General features: G+C 42.2%; 4 protein-coding genes across 8 annotated transcripts; 3 read left to right on the top strand and 1 right to left on the bottom strand.

Annotated features, from left to right (window-relative positions):
- The first annotated feature begins 277 nt into the window (after window positions 1-277).
- Window positions 278-2,643, top strand: tcta (T cell leukemia translocation altered). Of its 2 annotated transcripts, XM_029152284.3 has the most exons (4): window positions 278-897; window positions 973-1,024; window positions 1,195-1,273; window positions 2,150-2,643. In XM_029152284.3, exons 1-3 carry the CDS (start codon window positions 687-689, stop codon window positions 1,235-1,237), a joined length of 306 nt encoding a protein of 101 aa, XP_029008117.1. In that variant the 5' UTR covers window positions 278-686; the 3' UTR covers window positions 1,238-1,273; window positions 2,150-2,643. The 2 variants fall into 2 exon arrangements, with proteins under 2 accessions (XP_029008117.1, XP_055365049.1); XM_055509074.1 differs by lacking the exon at window positions 2,150-2,643 and having other exon boundaries at window positions 312-897; window positions 1,195-1,522.
- Window positions 1,799-5,414, bottom strand: glyctk (glycerate kinase). Of its 3 annotated transcripts, XM_055509071.1 has the most exons (6): window positions 5,096-5,414; window positions 4,249-4,376; window positions 3,411-3,797; window positions 3,174-3,325; window positions 2,923-3,098; window positions 1,799-2,846 (listed from the first exon to the last, which is right to left on the bottom strand). In XM_055509071.1, exons 3-6 carry the CDS (start codon window positions 3,764-3,766, stop codon window positions 1,965-1,967), a joined length of 1,566 nt encoding a protein of 521 aa, XP_055365046.1. In that variant the 5' UTR covers window positions 3,767-3,797; window positions 4,249-4,376; window positions 5,096-5,414; the 3' UTR covers window positions 1,799-1,964. The 3 variants fall into 3 exon arrangements, with proteins under 3 accessions (XP_055365046.1, XP_029008110.1, XP_040926758.1); XM_029152277.3 differs by lacking the exon at window positions 4,249-4,376 and having other exon boundaries at window positions 5,096-5,413; XM_041070824.2 differs by lacking the exon at window positions 5,096-5,414 and having other exon boundaries at window positions 4,249-5,085.
- Window positions 5,415-5,519: 105 nt separating this feature from the next.
- Window positions 5,520-8,812, top strand: wdr82 (WD repeat domain 82). The gene is made up of 9 exons (XM_029152282.3): window positions 5,520-5,865; window positions 6,358-6,455; window positions 6,912-6,978; window positions 7,085-7,184; window positions 7,274-7,390; window positions 7,488-7,643; window positions 7,858-7,927; window positions 8,098-8,240; window positions 8,584-8,812. Exons 1-9 carry the CDS (start codon window positions 5,705-5,707, stop codon window positions 8,611-8,613), a joined length of 942 nt encoding a protein of 313 aa, XP_029008115.1. The 5' UTR covers window positions 5,520-5,704; the 3' UTR covers window positions 8,614-8,812.
- A 659-nt stretch (window positions 8,813-9,471) lies between these two features.
- On the top strand, window positions 9,472-15,470 carry LOC114856378 (twinfilin-2). 2 transcript variants are annotated; one of them, XM_029152280.3, is made up of 9 exons: window positions 9,474-9,903; window positions 12,344-12,522; window positions 12,657-12,752; window positions 12,836-12,940; window positions 13,056-13,070; window positions 13,261-13,386; window positions 13,467-13,617; window positions 14,234-14,355; window positions 14,776-15,470. In XM_029152280.3, the coding sequence occupies exons 1-9, from the start codon at window positions 9,807-9,809 to the stop codon at window positions 14,938-14,940; spliced, it is 1,056 nt and encodes a 351-aa protein (XP_029008113.1). In that variant the 5' UTR covers window positions 9,474-9,806; the 3' UTR covers window positions 14,941-15,470. The 2 variants fall into 2 exon arrangements, with proteins under 2 accessions (XP_029008114.1, XP_029008113.1); XM_029152281.3 differs by lacking the exon at window positions 13,056-13,070 and having other exon boundaries at window positions 9,472-9,903.
- Window positions 15,471-16,112: the final 642 nt, after the last annotated feature.

Genomic DNA, 16,112 nt, shown 5'->3' with positions numbered 1-16,112 from the left:
GTACGTGCGACTAACGTAAACGTTGTCTGGGAAAGCTCAATCTAAACATGATTTGTTGGCTTTTAGGGATCTTCCCAGAAATATTAAAGTCTATCGCTAATATGCGTGGGCAGTATATCCCCCTCACGATAAAGCGTTTTAATACAAGTATATATTTTGATATTAAGTCAACCTGGCTACAAGGTAAATAGCCTTAGTTCCAGGAACCCGTACCCTCCTTGTACACACATTCAAAGGATTTCTATCCACAGGAAGGTTCACTTTTCAGTATTTTCTTTACTATCTGTCAAATGTATGTCTGTATGTGCCGGAGGCCAAAATTACGATTTAGTCTAATGTTTAATTGTACTATTTTTCAAATCGATCCCTAGCCATAACACGGAACGGAACGACACACAGGTGCCAACGTAGTTTTCTTAAAACTGGTTTCGCTTTGAAGAAGCAGCTGAACTCCTCACTAGTAAAAAATGCTGTTTAGCTGTCATAAACGAGAACTGTATTTTCGCCTTGCGGGCCACCGTACATACGTAAACTACGCCATCTCCGTATTCGTCGTAAACACAAACATCGTAACGGCACTGATGGTGTCCTGGATAACTGCTACCTAGCCAACGTAGGTTTTTTTTGACTATTCAACGCCCGTGCATTTTACCACGTTGTTTTTATATTAGTTGGATAGCTAGACTATGGAGGAACCGTGGGACTTTGAGTTCCTTTCCCGTATTGCTGACAGCTGCTTGTCGTTTCTTTCTGAATTTGTGGACGACTGGCTCGCTAACGACATGAGAGTCTCCATATTCAAGATCTTACTAAGCTGGTTAATTTTTAGTCTTATCGCCATTCATTTCGCATGGAAAATATACGGAAACACAGTAAACGACATGTATTATCGACAAGGTGGGTGTTCTTCGTCATCGCTCGCTAAACTAGTCCCAGTTGCATTGGCTTCATTTTCGTTCTGTTTACGTATAGGAGCTGGACAGAACGGGGGTACACCGGACACAGCTCCCCATCTGAGTGGGTGGTAGGTGTCTACGGATATATTTTACATTCGGCGCAGTGTCTGGCGCTATAAACCTAAAAGGAGTTCATAATATGCCGCTCATATTATTGATGATCCACATATTGGTGTGGTAGATGGTTTATAATCGCATTGCTGCTACTATAGTAATAATACATTATTATTTGTTGCAGGGAAAGCAAAGCAGGAGATACTGGTAAGACTCATCGGGACTAACAAGGACAACATAGCTGGACTTTGGATTTTACCCAAGTAAGAGCTGGACTGTGACCCACGAACACTGAATGCATTTGAGTGCATCTGAAAAAGCATCAGCCTCAGTGCACCTTGGGTTGATGTAGCTATTGACTACTGCCTGGAGGACATCTGTCATTACCTTTTTATTAATACATCACGTTCATTCGCACATATCCACTATATCAACCATACATGTAAGATATTTATTTTGGCCTGTCAGCTTGAGTAAGACATTATTGTGCATAAACACCTACATTGACCTAATGGCCTGTCTTTTTATTTTTCAAAATTATTGTCATACAGTAACACCTGTTAGATTCAGACCAGTGTGTGTGCGCATTAAGGATTATCAAAATTATGTAGACAGATTTATATCTAATCACAAAAGCTGGAGTGGTACCTGATGACCGTTAATTGCTGTGAATGTGCCAAGTTAGGAACAAGAAACATTAGCAACGAGTTGGGTTGCTCCAAAAGATCGGTGAAGTAGTGTACACTAAACTATATTATCAGCATGTGTAAGGCAACCTGAAATACCTGAAGGTTTATCAGCAAAGCTTTATTGAGAATGCATTTGTTTGTTGTACATTGATAAAAGGATGAAGTTCACAATTTTAAATGTGCAATGCTAATCTAATATGCTACAAACAACAATATAAAGCATCTTCTTAGTGTTGAAAAACAGGTAGGCTACTCCGCTGCCAAGTCAGGTGGGGATTGACGGAATAAGTAGCATGTGCACATCCATCACATTGGTGCAAGTTAAGCCTGGTACAAGTAAACGCTGGCCGGCAGACAGGCGCGAAAAAAATGTGTAGGAATCATTGTTGGTAAGGAAGCTGCTGATGTACAGTCCTTGTGCTTGTGCTTCCTCATACAACCCCCCATCAGTTATGGCTCCCGCTGCTTCAGTAGGTCCATCTTGGCCATCAGTACCACCACTCAGGAAAACTGGACCATTGGGTGGGTGTCCCAGGCCTCTCAACTCCACTCCCACTCGCAGAGCCAGCTCCTGGTTTCGACCACCTTGGCCCTTTCCTGTCAACTCCACAGTTGGCTCACCTCCAGCTAGCAGACATGTGGCACCCCATCCTTCTTTACGCTCTTCACTCAAGACGTGCATGGTACGGCACAGGTCCCAGCTCTCTACACCAACTTCAGGCCCCAGTTGCAGCATCTGGGCAGCAATCTCAGGAGGAGGTTCTTCATGAGAACAGGCAAACCGGGCCAGGAGGCCATAAAGTTTGGCGACTGATTTTACATCGCCACGTACTCCTAGTGACAAAACAACGGGGCGGAAGCCTAGCTCTCGGGCACGGCGACCTGCACACTTGAGGGCAACACTGTTGGAGCCAATTACAGCATTAAAAACATGTTTTGACTTATTAGTTTCATCTTTATTCTCTTTCCACCGAGGACTGGGTCTCCCAAGAACATGTTTTACTGATGCTGGCAGAGAGTCCAAAAGCTTATACCGCTCAAGAACTGACAAAACCTCTTCTGGCCATATGTCACTCTGAACTGTAGGGCCACTGGCTATCAAATCCAACGGGTCCCCAATCACATCTGACAGTATCAGAGCAACCACCTGTAAAAACATAAGCACAGTGCTTAGGGGTTTTGATTTAACCATAAAAGACAGATCTGAGAAATGAATCTATTACTTGTGCAGGGTGAGCTTGATGTGCTAGTCCTCCACCCTTTAAGACAGAAAGGGCCCGACGTACAGTGTTTAGCTCTTGAATAGTGGCTCCAGCAGATGCAAGTCTGCGAGTGACATCCAGCTTTTCTTGCAATGAGATTGGTGGGATGGGTGCAGGTAACAGTGCAGAACCTCCACCTAAACAGGGTTGTACCACCTTGTTTTAGAATCTTTGCTATGACTTTATGAAAAGGGACAGGCAGCAAGGGTTACCTGAAATCAGAACAAATAGTAAGTCCTTTTCTGTCAGTTCACTGGCTAAATGCTTGATCTCTTCAGCTGCCTTCTGAGCATCAACATCAGGTAAGTTGTGTTTGGCTCCTTCAATGACTTTGATGCGACTGTTTTCTTTTAACAAAAGATGACTGCGATAGAAGTGAGAAATGTTATTGTGTTGAATTCTATTTTGCATAACATTTTTATTATTTATTCCTTAATGATTGTGCTTACCTTTTTCTATGCTGTTGTAGTGTCTGCTGAATCCCATGTGGCACGCTTATGATTCCTTTTACTAAGTGATCCCCCATAATCCTCTCTGCCTCTGCAGCCATGCCCAGTACAGCTTTTCCAAACCCCACAAAGTAGAGGTTGTGGTTGAGTGTAAACTCATGGCCATTAATAATGACTGAGTCTTGTTTGCGCTCTATGCTCTGCCGGACCACAGCATCTGGCTGCACCGCCTCCACAGCAGCAGCAAACACCTTACGAGCACGTGAATCTATTGACATTTTGCGCAGTGCTGGTTTCCTCCTACTTACGATGGTCAGAAAAGGCTGAGGCCAGAACAGGGACAGAATACGTGCCATGGACAGTTCAGTGGGTCCAAGCAGAAATTGCCTAAGAGAGTGAAAGAATTTAGGTCGGAGTTGGAGGACTTTTTTTAACCAAACATTTGAGATATTTGTCAAATATTCTAGATATTCACAAAGTATTTCTATCAAAATTAATCATGCGAATAATTCCCTGTGGTCGTCCCTGACGGGATAAGCCGAAAGCAGTTACCCATGTACAGCCTCACTTATTACCAGGGTACCTTGCAAAGATAATAGGCCGATAATCCAACCCATTTTTCTCTAGCCAAAAAAAACTCTATGATGGCAGATTAAGATTTAAGATTTAAGGATTACATCTGCATAAAATGCTTTACCTGTTCGACATACAGGCATGATAGTTTTCTTAAGAAATGTTGACTTGAACTACTACTTTGATAGTAATTGAATATGACGCAATCACAGCGAGTACCCCATTCTTAACCCTGTGCTTCCTCTAGACTTGTACAACTGCCTACCTGTAAGGTTGTAAATGGGATATAAAGCCTTGGGATTCCCGTGGCAGCCTGTAATGTGTCCAGCTCTGCAGTCAGACAGCGTAGCAAAAACCTGGTACCTGACCAGACACTGGCTGGAATCTTGTTCCCTACATGTAATGATTAACTTAAATGGTGGACACATTTAAAGTACAGGTGTGTATTTCTTGTCTTTTAGTTATATTTTTGGCCACAAACTGTGTTAACAAAAAAAACACGGTGCAGTGATACCAGAAGTTAATTCGTTTTGCACTGATATACCATCGCACACACAATGCATGAGCACAGTATGTGGCAGACTTTAGAGCCGTTCAAGCTGTTACATGGTACAAAGGCCACACAACAGAAATTGTGGCCTTGTTTTGTGAACTACAAATAAAACCTATGCCACTTAGATGCACATTGTATTTGATGTTGACGTTTAGTCCAAATCATTCAATTATTATAGATTTCTTTTATGAAAAAAAAAATTCCAGTGCAGCACAAACTGGTCATTTTTGAAAATTGTATTTAGAGAATAAAGAATATTCATGAAGTATCATATAGCTATGTAAGATAAGTCGATGTTTTATATAAATTAGTAATCTATCAGTTTGAGTAACTGCTCCACATATTGGTGGGTCCAGATGTTCAAATTAAAAGAACTCCTGCCTTTGTGTGTCTGGTTGTCACCATATAGTAAATTAAAGCTCTTTGATTCTAGTGGATTGAACGCAAAACAAAATTCTTAAGACAGTTGTGATGATACCACGGTTACCATATTTTATCCAAGACAGGAGATTTAATATCAGAACAGGTGAGTGGAAAATAACCCATAGTTAGTTCATACCTCAGTCTTCACTCCTTCCCTTTGTGTGAAGACACGACTCCTGATGTTAACTGTCTTTTGCACTTCTGTGTCCATTTTGTTGTTCGGAGCAATAGCCATAATGTCACAGATAGAGTTAAGAAAAACTTTGTGCGGACTTAGTGACCAGCTGCTAGCTTAACGCTATTTCAGACTAACCAAATGACAACAGCTTCTATGACATGAGATGACAGTGAGCAGCTCCGATTTAGCTAATAGTCATAACAAAGTAATGTGACTTTATCATTACCGTGTCGTTTTGTAAAGTATTTTTATCCCACAGTTTGGGGGGAAAGCTAGGTAGAAATAAGCGACTACCGCGATAACTGGTACTCTCGCGTAGATTCCTTCCAATGCGCGCGTCAGGTGATCATTGTGCGCGTCACAGACGTAAGGCGGTGCGTTTCCCTCCCTCTCGTGGATCAGTATTACCACAGGCGGGCTTTCGTCGTTATTTTTCAAGTATATTCAAAAACGCATAGCATAGTTGGTGGTTGTTACTTCACACTAATCACCGTTACTGATATTTTGAAGTCGGACTGACTTATAAAACGAGGGGCAGCTTCCCCTCACGTACAGTTAGAGGCCATCATGAAGCTGACGGACAATGTGCTGCGGAGCTTCAGGGTTGCTAAAGTGTTTCGAGAAAACTCTGACAAGATTAACTGTTTTGACTTCAGTTCTAACGGAGAAACTATTATTTCCAGTAGTGATGACGACTCGCTAGTTTTATACGACTGCCAGGAAGGAAAGTAAGTGTGCATTTTGCCAATTTGACAGTTTTCTTTGTTAGCTAACGTTTGCTATGCTAGTTAGCGAGGCCTACTGCACTGCGTAAATACTAACCTAAGCAGCGGTTGTGTGACTGTTTGAATGGGCGTCTAACGTTTATTCTGCAACTGCTTGTTAAAAAATGTGTAAATGTGAGTTCAACAGTTGTAACAGTTTGTGAAGGATGCATTGGTGAAACATGATTGCGAACCAGCTAAATGTATTAATAATCTAGATTTAAAACATGTTAGTATTTTGCTGCATTATTTAGTCAACACGTAAACTATTTTTGATTGTTAGTGGAATCAAAATACCTCTGCAATTCAATAGGAGTTTTGCTCTGTGTCTATGACCCGAATCAGTCTCTTAATGGTGATGAATTAACAAAGGTATAATGTACATTTTAATATGAGCATTTTATTAATTCTCCTTGTCTCTCTCTTTCTCCCACAAACAATCTGATTTCATTGAAGACCCAAGAGAACTCTCTACAGTAAAAAATATGGAGTGGATCTAATCAGATACACACACGCTGCAAATACTGTCGTCTACAGTTCCAACAAAATTGATGGTATGTTAATGCACAGATGTTTTTTTTATAGCTTTAGTATCAATGTATTTACCAAAGAAGGAAATGCTCAGTATTTTAATAAGAATAATAAGAAAACCTGATGCTTAAATGCAATGACAGGGTAATAAAATAATAATTATTAATATTATTATTATTTATTAATTCATCAGGGTAATGGTTACTGTTACCTGTTCTTTAGACAGTGGTAGATGTGGACTGACTGTCATACTGGACTGCGGGTGAATGACTGGACACTACTCACTTTGGTCTGAGGTAGTTGTTTGTACAGTTTGAGGGTCTGTGATTCTGCCCCATACAGGAGCTAACTGTACAAGTGACTGCCTTGCCCACGGTTGAGACTACTCATCAGATTGCTGATTTGGTTATCGTTAGTCATGTATCAGCTATGAATTGACATTTTTTCTCATTTAAATGCTCTTGCTTCTTTTGCTTAAGATACAATCAGATACCTGTCCCTTCATGACAACAAATACATCCGCTACTTTCCTGGGCATAGCAAAAGGTGAGCACTGGATTTAAGCCGGCATCTTTGTTTTTTTTTGTTTTGATTACATGTATAGTGTTAACTTGGGTTTTCCTTCTCATGTTTCCCCTTTTTTTTATATCAGAGTGACGTCTCTCTCCATGTCTCCTGTGGATGACACATTTATTTCCGGTTCATTAGATAAAACTATTCGACTATGGGATCTGCGGTCACCTAATTGCCAGGTGTGATTTTTGTTTCACACTAGTGCTGCCCTACAAAATACAATTGAGGTCTGTTGCTGACACTGTTCCATTCTTGTGATTTCTTTTAGGGTCTGATGCACCTGCAGGGAAAGCCAGTGTGTTCATTTGATCCAGAGGGTCTGATTTTTGCTGCTGGAATAAATTCAGAAATGGTTAAACTTTATGATCTCCGATCATTTGACAAGGCAAGCAGCCGTGTGTTGATACATGAGAGAGAGCGAAATCAACTTTATTGTACGCTTGTCTGCAGTTTAATCCAAATAATCAAACTTTTGTCAACAGGGTCCCTTTGCAACCTTCAAGCTCCAATATGATCGTACGTGTGAATGGACAGGACTCAAATTTAGCAACGATGGAAAACTAATTCTTCTTTCCACTAATGGCGGAGCTCTTCGCATCTTGGATGCTTTTAAGGGTGCTGTGCTACATTCTTTTGGGGTAAGGACTTCAGTTTTATGTACAACATATGGTAGTGTTTAATTGTTGAAAAGAAAATGTAAACATGTAGGATATTAAAACATTTAGAAAACAGAAACAAAATTGAGGATTTTAAAAGTTGTATTTTAATTAATACATTTTTGCTATCAAAGAAATAATGTTCACAATAAATGTTAGAATTATCACTAATAGATGTTGCTGTGTTAATCTGCAGGGCTACAACAACAGTAAAGGTGTGACCCTGGAGGCATCATTCACCCCAGACTCTCAGTTTGTAATGATTGGTGAGTTTGAATAATCATGTTTTCACTTGATGCTTCACTGAAATTCTTTTATTCAAAGAGGTAGGCAGGTGTAACAACCCCTAATTCAACCAGAATATAATATAGAGAGAAGAACCACTAAGGTTTAGAACATAGAACAGAGTGTTAACACATTGTCTGTCGTGTTTCAGGCTCTGAGGATGGGAAGATCCATGTGTGGAATGCAGAGAGTGGTATAAAGGTGGCTTTGTTAGATGGGAAGCACACAGGCCCAATTACCTGCCTCCAGTTCAACCCCAAGTTCATGACTTTTGCAAGTGCCTGCTCCAATATGGTAAGCAATGATTTCTTTCTGAACATTGTTGGATAGATGCACATGCTGGTGTTGTAAGGTGTTTATAATGTAACACAAAGCCACAATAAAACTCACCAAGTTTTATTTCAAGAAGAATTGAGACAATTCAGAATCTGGTGCTAAAATAAATGTATCTAGTTAGAGGTTCATGAAGACTCTGTTGTCACAGTAGTTAGGAATAATATTTAAACAGTTTATCCAGTTTGAAAATAATACTAAAACAGGGTTTTTGTCTCATGGCCCTCAGACAACCCCATTCTAGTATACACATAATGGCTCATATGGCTCATGCTTTCTTTTCAAATCGTTCGTTATCTTCCAGGCATTCTGGCTTCCCACCATTGACGACTGATGACCAAAAACTGAAGGCTCAGCTTCGGTTAAAGGCAAAAGTCAATGTAACCAGCAGATGTCAGCACAACCAGCTTCATGGGAATAACACAGGGACTTGAAAATCTGTCTGATTGTAAATAAGTAGTTTGCAGAAAAAATAATTTGTCTCTTTTTTTTTATATTTCTATTTAAACATTAAATGATGTTCTTGTAAGACATTGGTTTTGTTACCTTTTCTATTTTGATTGTCTTATCTTTTTTTAAGAGTTGTATGATAAAAAGAAGAATTTAGTGGTCATTACAAGACCAGGAGTTTATTAAATCTTTAAAAAAAAAATGAATTACGCATTTTAATTTATTAAATTTATTGTTCTAAGTCTCTCTGGTGTCAGTTTAGGTGGTCTGTTCAAGTTGACACGTACCCTAAGATGAAATTAGTTTTGAAATGTCTGTGACATTGGGAGGGGGTGGCTGTCGGCATGATTAGATAGTTTATGACAGCAAAAACATCTTGCACAATTTGTTGATCATGAGTTTTTGTGTGGTGTAAGAATGGAAAAATCTACAATTTAACTTCCTTTCAAAAAAGCTATTAAACATCTGCTTTTAGTTTTTTCCACCATCCAATCAGATCCGTGTTATTCTAAATGGGATGTATGACAAGCAGCAGGAGTGTTTTTATGTGTATTGTGTTGTTAAACTGTATTATAGAGCCAGCATGTGGCCAGATTGCCTCACAGATGGAACGGGGACATGGTTGGGGTCATTGCATCAGATTTAAGTTGAACTACTTCGCTCAGGAGCTGCTGGTTGGGTTCGCAGGTCACACGCTCCACCGTTGCTCATGGTGCGTGTTCACCACGGCTTGGAAAGTCAGTGAGAGCTAAATTTGGAAGAGCAGTGATCAGGTTTCCTCTCCGCGTGTACGCGATACTGTTCTAGTTACTTGAGCGATGTCTCTTCTCAGACTGTGACGCTCGCTCACTGAGTCCAGACGTGCAGAGATCCCCTTCTGCCGTTGTCAGAGCACTGCCCGTCACCTTATTTGAAGTTAAGGACTGTTTTTCCACCTGGCTTTTTTGTCAGACTTTGTTGTCTACTGACTGGAGTATCTGGGCCTGGTGCTGCGGAGCTTTGTCAGATCACTCTACTACTACTTCGTCTCTGGACACCCCTGCTGCTGTGGCAGGAGGAACAGACTGCTGACTCGCCATGTTTCTTGCGCTAGTGGTGACGCCAGAGCTGAGGGACTTCCTGGCTAGGGCAAGGCGCGGAGCGGTGCGCCTCATCAAGGTGTCCATCCAAGACGGTGAGTGACCCACGAACATGGTCATTTCACGGGGGAGCAGCGAGCCCTGAGGTTGAACAGGCCCTGAATGGGGGTGGATGTAAAACATGACATCACCTAATCTGTAGCACACGGTTTACATTGAACACAATCACTGAGCGAATGTCCAGATGTCACATAATGAACTGATTAATTACTCATCTGGAAAAATTTAATACAAGAAACCATTGTTTATAAAGATGGATTCCTAAAAACAAATGATTTAATTACGGAATGACCTCCAGGTTTTGTTTTTAATCACTTGCTGTATAAAATGTAAGAAAAAAGACGAACGATTACGCAAACATATAGAATTTGAAGTTGGTGACAATAGTTTAAAATTTTGTGTTCACTAAATAAGATTCATGAATGACACTGTATTTAGTATCACAAAGGTTTGTTTTCCTTAGCTGACTGCTTCCTTTTGGGGGATTTTTTTGTAAGATATTCAGTATTTCACACAAATACTTCTGCTGTTTTGTCATGACCTGGAAACTTTGCTCACAGACTGTAAATTAGTCAGTCGTTGGAAAAGTAAAGGACAGATTTCCCGTTTGTATGTGAGGACAAATACAAAAATTCAGTAATTTCTGATATTGGCCACTGTTAGTGGGAAAATGCAGTCCATCTTAAACTGAGCTAGTCAACACTCAAACCATACAGCTTGTGATAACACAGACAGTGGACGCTGTCTGCTGCTGGCGATGGGACACAGTTCTCAGAAAAGATGATGGTGTCAGTCGTGGTCCCGTGTGAAGGCAGTGGTTCAGTGTCAGCTGTGCAGTCCATGCGCAAATGGTAAGTAACACAATATGTTTCTAGGTAGATGATTATGAATGTGGACTGATGTGTTGATGAGGTGTTTACATCTTGTTTTGGAATCTGACCAGTGTCACATTGTAATGTGATTCATGACTGATGCATTCTGGGACTTTTGAGGCTATCTTTGATGCCTCTCATATTAAATATTTGGTCTCATACTAGGAGTATTGATGTTGACAGCATCCCAGCGACATGCGGTGGGGGCTGATTTACTCCCTCACTAAAGCGCTCTGATCTCTGTGGCTATTTGAAGCCCCATGTGATTTCACACAGTTGCACACTGCTGCCCAGTAACACTGGTGCCTGTTCCAATGTCAAAAGAGAAACGGTTTCATCACCTCTGGCTCTGTGTGCCATTTGGTCTCCAATCACCCGACCATCCAGATCGCTGGTGTCCCATGATTTTAGCATTTTATTGAAGGTTTAAGGCAAAAACAACACATAACATATAAAAAGTAATAACACCTGAACTAATTTACTCATATTTATACAATGACGATATAAAGACAGGAACAAGAGAAAATGGCTGATGGAAAATATGTGAGTGTGTGCAGGGCTGGAATGTGCCAAGGCTCAGAATAGCAACACATCCCAAGGGACAGTCAGGAAATCCCCCTGCACCTCACAAGGACATCATCAAACATATGCTGGGTTTTGTGTTTTAATTAAAGCAGGCTGTCGGCCCGTCTTTCCTCTGCTCCATTCAAAATAAGAGCAAAATCAGTGCTAATGACCAGACTTTTACCTGTAAGGTCGGTGTCTGTTTTGCTCAACAAGGATCAAACTGTGAGGTTCTGACTCTGCCAGAGAAGTAAACAGAAGGGCAGCAACGATGAACATCAAACTGAAACACTGATTAACAGGCAGTTAATTTGTTGTGGTAAATGTGTCAGAAGTCACATTCTTCCTCCTGACTTAAAGCCAACTTGGACTGAGGGTTTTCATGAGGGGTGGTGGATGATAATTTCACGTTTCCCATCATCACAACGGCATTTGGGAAACAACGTCCTGCTTCAGGATGAGCCATATTTATAACAGATGAGCAGTCGCTGCTGGATCAAATCCCAGTCCAATTTATTTGAGTGCCATCGGACCGTGTGCTGTAGTGGATAAAACTCATGGGAGTTCAAAGTAATTATCTTGGTCAATGCCACAGATCTGCTTACATTTGATTATTATTATTAAAAATCATCCAACTTTCTGATTTTTTTCCAGGTTTTTCACCTGATTCTTGAAATCGGAACTGTAACAACAATCCTCTTATGTATTAATCAGTGCTGCCTGTGACCGAAGACCAGCGTCAGCTGACTCATACTGTCTCTATGGGCAAAATAAGCAGATCCTGTGCAATATCAATAAAAGTTTAAATATTCAGCATCATAGGATCTTACAATAACGCCTTTATTACTCTAAGCTAGAAGTGTAGGGTTTGGCATTATATGTTAACTTAAGCCATGATGAAGAAATAAAGTTACAGAACATGTTTTTTCGAATGTTACTTAGATAATGAAGGAGATACAAACTGCTCGGGAGCTTTGTAGGGGTGTAGCATTCTCTGAGTGAGTGTAAGGTATGTGATGAGTCCTGCTCTGACTTTCAGAGCAGCTGGTGCTGGGGGCCTACAGAGAGCCAGAAAAGAGCTGGGACCAGGACTACGACCGCTTCCTGCTTCCTCTGCTGGACGACCAGGAGCCCTGCTACATCCTGTACCGCCTGGACTCCCAGAATGCACAGGGCTACGAGTGGATCTTCATATCATGGTCTCCTGATCAGTCTCCAGTAAGACATAGCACATATAGGTGTCTCCTCGATTCTGTATATGCATAAGACACAATATTATGACTATTAAAAGAGTAAAATGAATAAGTTAATTCAGTTCTCAGTCGAATATTGTCTTCTGTGCTGATTCTCAGGTGAAACAGAAGATGCTGTACGCTGCCACTCGGGCCACAGTGAAGAAGGAGTTCGGTGGAGGCCACGTGAAGTACGAGATGTTTGGAACAGCTGAGGTCAGCGCCATAAAAACAGCGCCAACACAAACTGTCTTCGGCGCCGCTGACGTACTTTACTGTTGTTTCGCCTGCCGCACCAGGAGGACGTGTGTTTGCTGGGCTACCAGTGTCATGTGTCCTCCTGCTCGGGCCCAGCGCCGCTCACGTTGGCTGAGCAGGAGCTCCAGAGGATCAAAATCACGGAGGTGAGAGGTCAGAATGCCGCTGGTGAACGGCTGGTTGTTTTAAACCAAAGCTAGTGGTTCAATTTTAGTTTGGGAAATTAAATTTAATTTGTGTTTGTTGTGATTGTTTTCACAGGGCCGAGTTAAACAGGTACCGTGGGCTTTTATTATTTACTGGATGTGAATGGGGGAGGACACAAAGAAAGCCTGTATCCACTGCTCGTAATCAGAGACATTTTAATGTGACACATAAAAGTGCGGCACAAGCGTGACTTGCGCTTTCTTCCGGGGTTTCGCAAGGACTCAACGCAAGGCCGGCGTTTGCTTGTCGCCCCCTGCAGGTAAAGACGGAGATCAGCGTGGAGAGTAAACACCAGACGCTTCAGGGCCTGGCCTTCCCTCTGCAGGAGACGGCCAGGAGGGCGCTCCAGCAGCTCGCCCAGCGGCGCATCAACTACATCCAGCTGGTGAGGAAGCGCCGCGGCGCCCGCGCGTTTCCTCCCAGAGAGATGCCTTCTGAATTCTGCGTGTCACTGTTGCGTTGCAGAGGCTAGATGTAGAAAAGGAGATAATCGAGCTCGTCCACTCCAACCCGACAGAAATCCGAGATTTGCCCCGCAGGGTTCCAACAGACACTCCCAGATACCACTTCTTCCTTTACAAACACTCCCACGAAGGAGACTACCTGGAATCTATCGGTATGTCACTAATCCCAGGGCTGTGGTGAGCCTCCTCTGTTCATGTGTGCCGGGTGAATAAACACACACACACACACACACACACACACACACACACACACACACACACACACACACACACACACACACACACACACACACATACACTGATAAAAGGTTTCCTAACCATTTCAGCTGTTGACATCGTTAAGCAATATTTACCTGTGTGTGTGTGTGTGTGTGTGTGTGTGTGTGTGTGTGTGTGTGTGTGTGTGTGTGTGTGTGTGTGTGTGTGTGTGTGTGTGTGTGTGTGTGTGTGTGTGTGTGTGTGTTCTCTGCCAGGACAGAAAATAGCTTTGCTCTGTACAGGTGTGAGCAGAGTGAGCAAATATTGATCGACTCATTGTTTCACTGGAAGAGTTTGTTTAAGCCCGAAGAGGTCGATCCATTCTGTGCTTCACAATGTGAAAAAGGAAAAGTTCAGCAGGAGCTAGATGAGTAAATAAATGAATAATAGCTGCGATGTGACTGGATCACCTGCTGAATCATCATCGTCAGCAGCGTCTGCAGATTTGAGAGCGCTGTCAGCATTAATTGCTCACTCGTACTTCTGAAAACCTTCCCTTTCTCTGTGCAGTGTTCATATACTCCATGCCAGGCTACAGCTGCAGCATCAAGGAAAGAATGCTATATTCCAGCTGTAAGAGTCGACTACTGGATGAAGTGGAGAAGGATTACCATTTGGAGGTTGCTAAAAAGGTAACAGATGGATGCACTTAGAGAGTTAACCGCGGTCCCTGACGTCATGTTCCTTTCTAGGAATTTGACAAATCTTTCTTTCAGAGGAACACACAATTAAAAACTTACACGTGCTTTCAGCGTATTTAGATTGGACCCCATGAAAAGCCAGATAAATGAAGAACAATTGCTGCTCCTCCCCCAAGAATGTTGTTCTTTAAACACATCATAAACCCAAAGTATGGAACGTTTATCAGAAAAACGTGTCTGTTCTTTGAAAGCTTGGCTCAAGACCTCAGTGTTTGTAAAGGCTCATAGGGCTCCAGGCCTCACGCTGACTGATAAACGTCAGACGATCTGTAACAGATTTCAGGGCACAAAATCAATTGCTCGTGCTTCACGTTAACGCCCGCTCGTTTCCACCGTTTGACCTCCGTTCAGCTGGAGATCGACAACGGAGACGAACTAACGGAGGAGTTCCTGTACGACGAGGTCCACCCCAAGCAGCACGCTCACAAGCAGGCCTTCGCCAAGCCCCGCGGTCCAGCAGGGAAGAGAGGACACAAGCGCCTCATTAAGGGCACGGGGGAGAACGTGCACAGCTAGACGCGGGAGAACGTGGGAGAACGCGGGAGAACACGGGAGAACGCGGGAGAACGCCGCAGTCACAGTTCTCCCCGTTTCCTCAGACCCACTAACACCTCGTCAGACCCAAAGGAATGTGCTCATGGATGGAGTTTTCCACTTGTTTGTGCACTCAAACACTTGTGATATATTTATAACAAACGTGTTTTGATGGGAATGTGCTGTTACGATATATGTGCCTGCAGTTGGTTAGTTTGACGCGGACAAATGGAGGAGTAGCTGTGAAAGAAGTCTAAATGTAAAAACCAAAGTCTTTACGATTCTTCTATTAGGAGACGCGTCACACGGCCTTGTTGTCTATCGTTCCCTAAAAACAAGTGTGGATCAGGAGTTTTCAATATAATATACTGGTATTAAATTATAAACGCACAGTTGAATTGTTCAGACTTCGTGTCTAGCTTCTAATACAAGTTTTGTATGAGCAATATTTGTAAGATAAATGCAATAGAAAAGAAAATTCTAAATAAACTCTTGTTTATAACAGAAACCTTCTCAGTGATGACGTGTGCATTTTTAATTCATCAGGAAATGAAATCAATGGGATTTGATCTGATCAACGCGTCTTTATACGAGGCCAGCGGGTGCAGGTGCAGGAAACTATAAATAATAAATGAAAAAATAAATCGAGTCTTTGGTGATTAGTGTTGGGATTTTACAACTTTTATGTGCCCATTAAGATAAAGCCTGAGCAAAGGCTACTAGGGTGAAGGCAGCTGTGGGTCAGTCCATGCAGAAGCGGTAGCAACACGTGAAGGTCACCTTTCAGTGCAGCACTGGTGAAGAGAATGCTCAGTAAAGCCTCTGCTCGCTAATTAGTTTTCAGGGTCTCAGCTGACTTTGAAGCTTTAAGCTGATTACTTGTGCTGTACTTGTACTGGTGTTTTTAATGGGCATTGAATCTCTGAGCCGTCGCTGCAACGCATCAAACTCTGCAACGGCAGCTCTGGTTCCGTGAGACTGTGAACGCAGCACGGGTTTGGGTCAAGGTAATCGTGTTCCGCGTCTCAGTTTTATGTCTTTTGTTTGATAACGCGCAGCAGCTGGGGCTCAGAAATGCGCCGGGTCTTCCAGGTATTTGATCATAAACCACGGAGTGCTGAGTTATGGTGGAACTAGGAGAAAAGGCAGGAACC

Source organism: Betta splendens, chromosome 5 (genome assembly GCF_900634795.4).
Source record: "Betta splendens chromosome 5, fBetSpl5.4, whole genome shotgun sequence".
In the NCBI taxonomy this organism is placed as follows: domain Eukaryota; kingdom Metazoa; phylum Chordata; class Actinopteri; order Anabantiformes; family Osphronemidae; genus Betta; species Betta splendens.
This window is presented reverse-complemented; position numbering and strand designations above follow the sequence as displayed.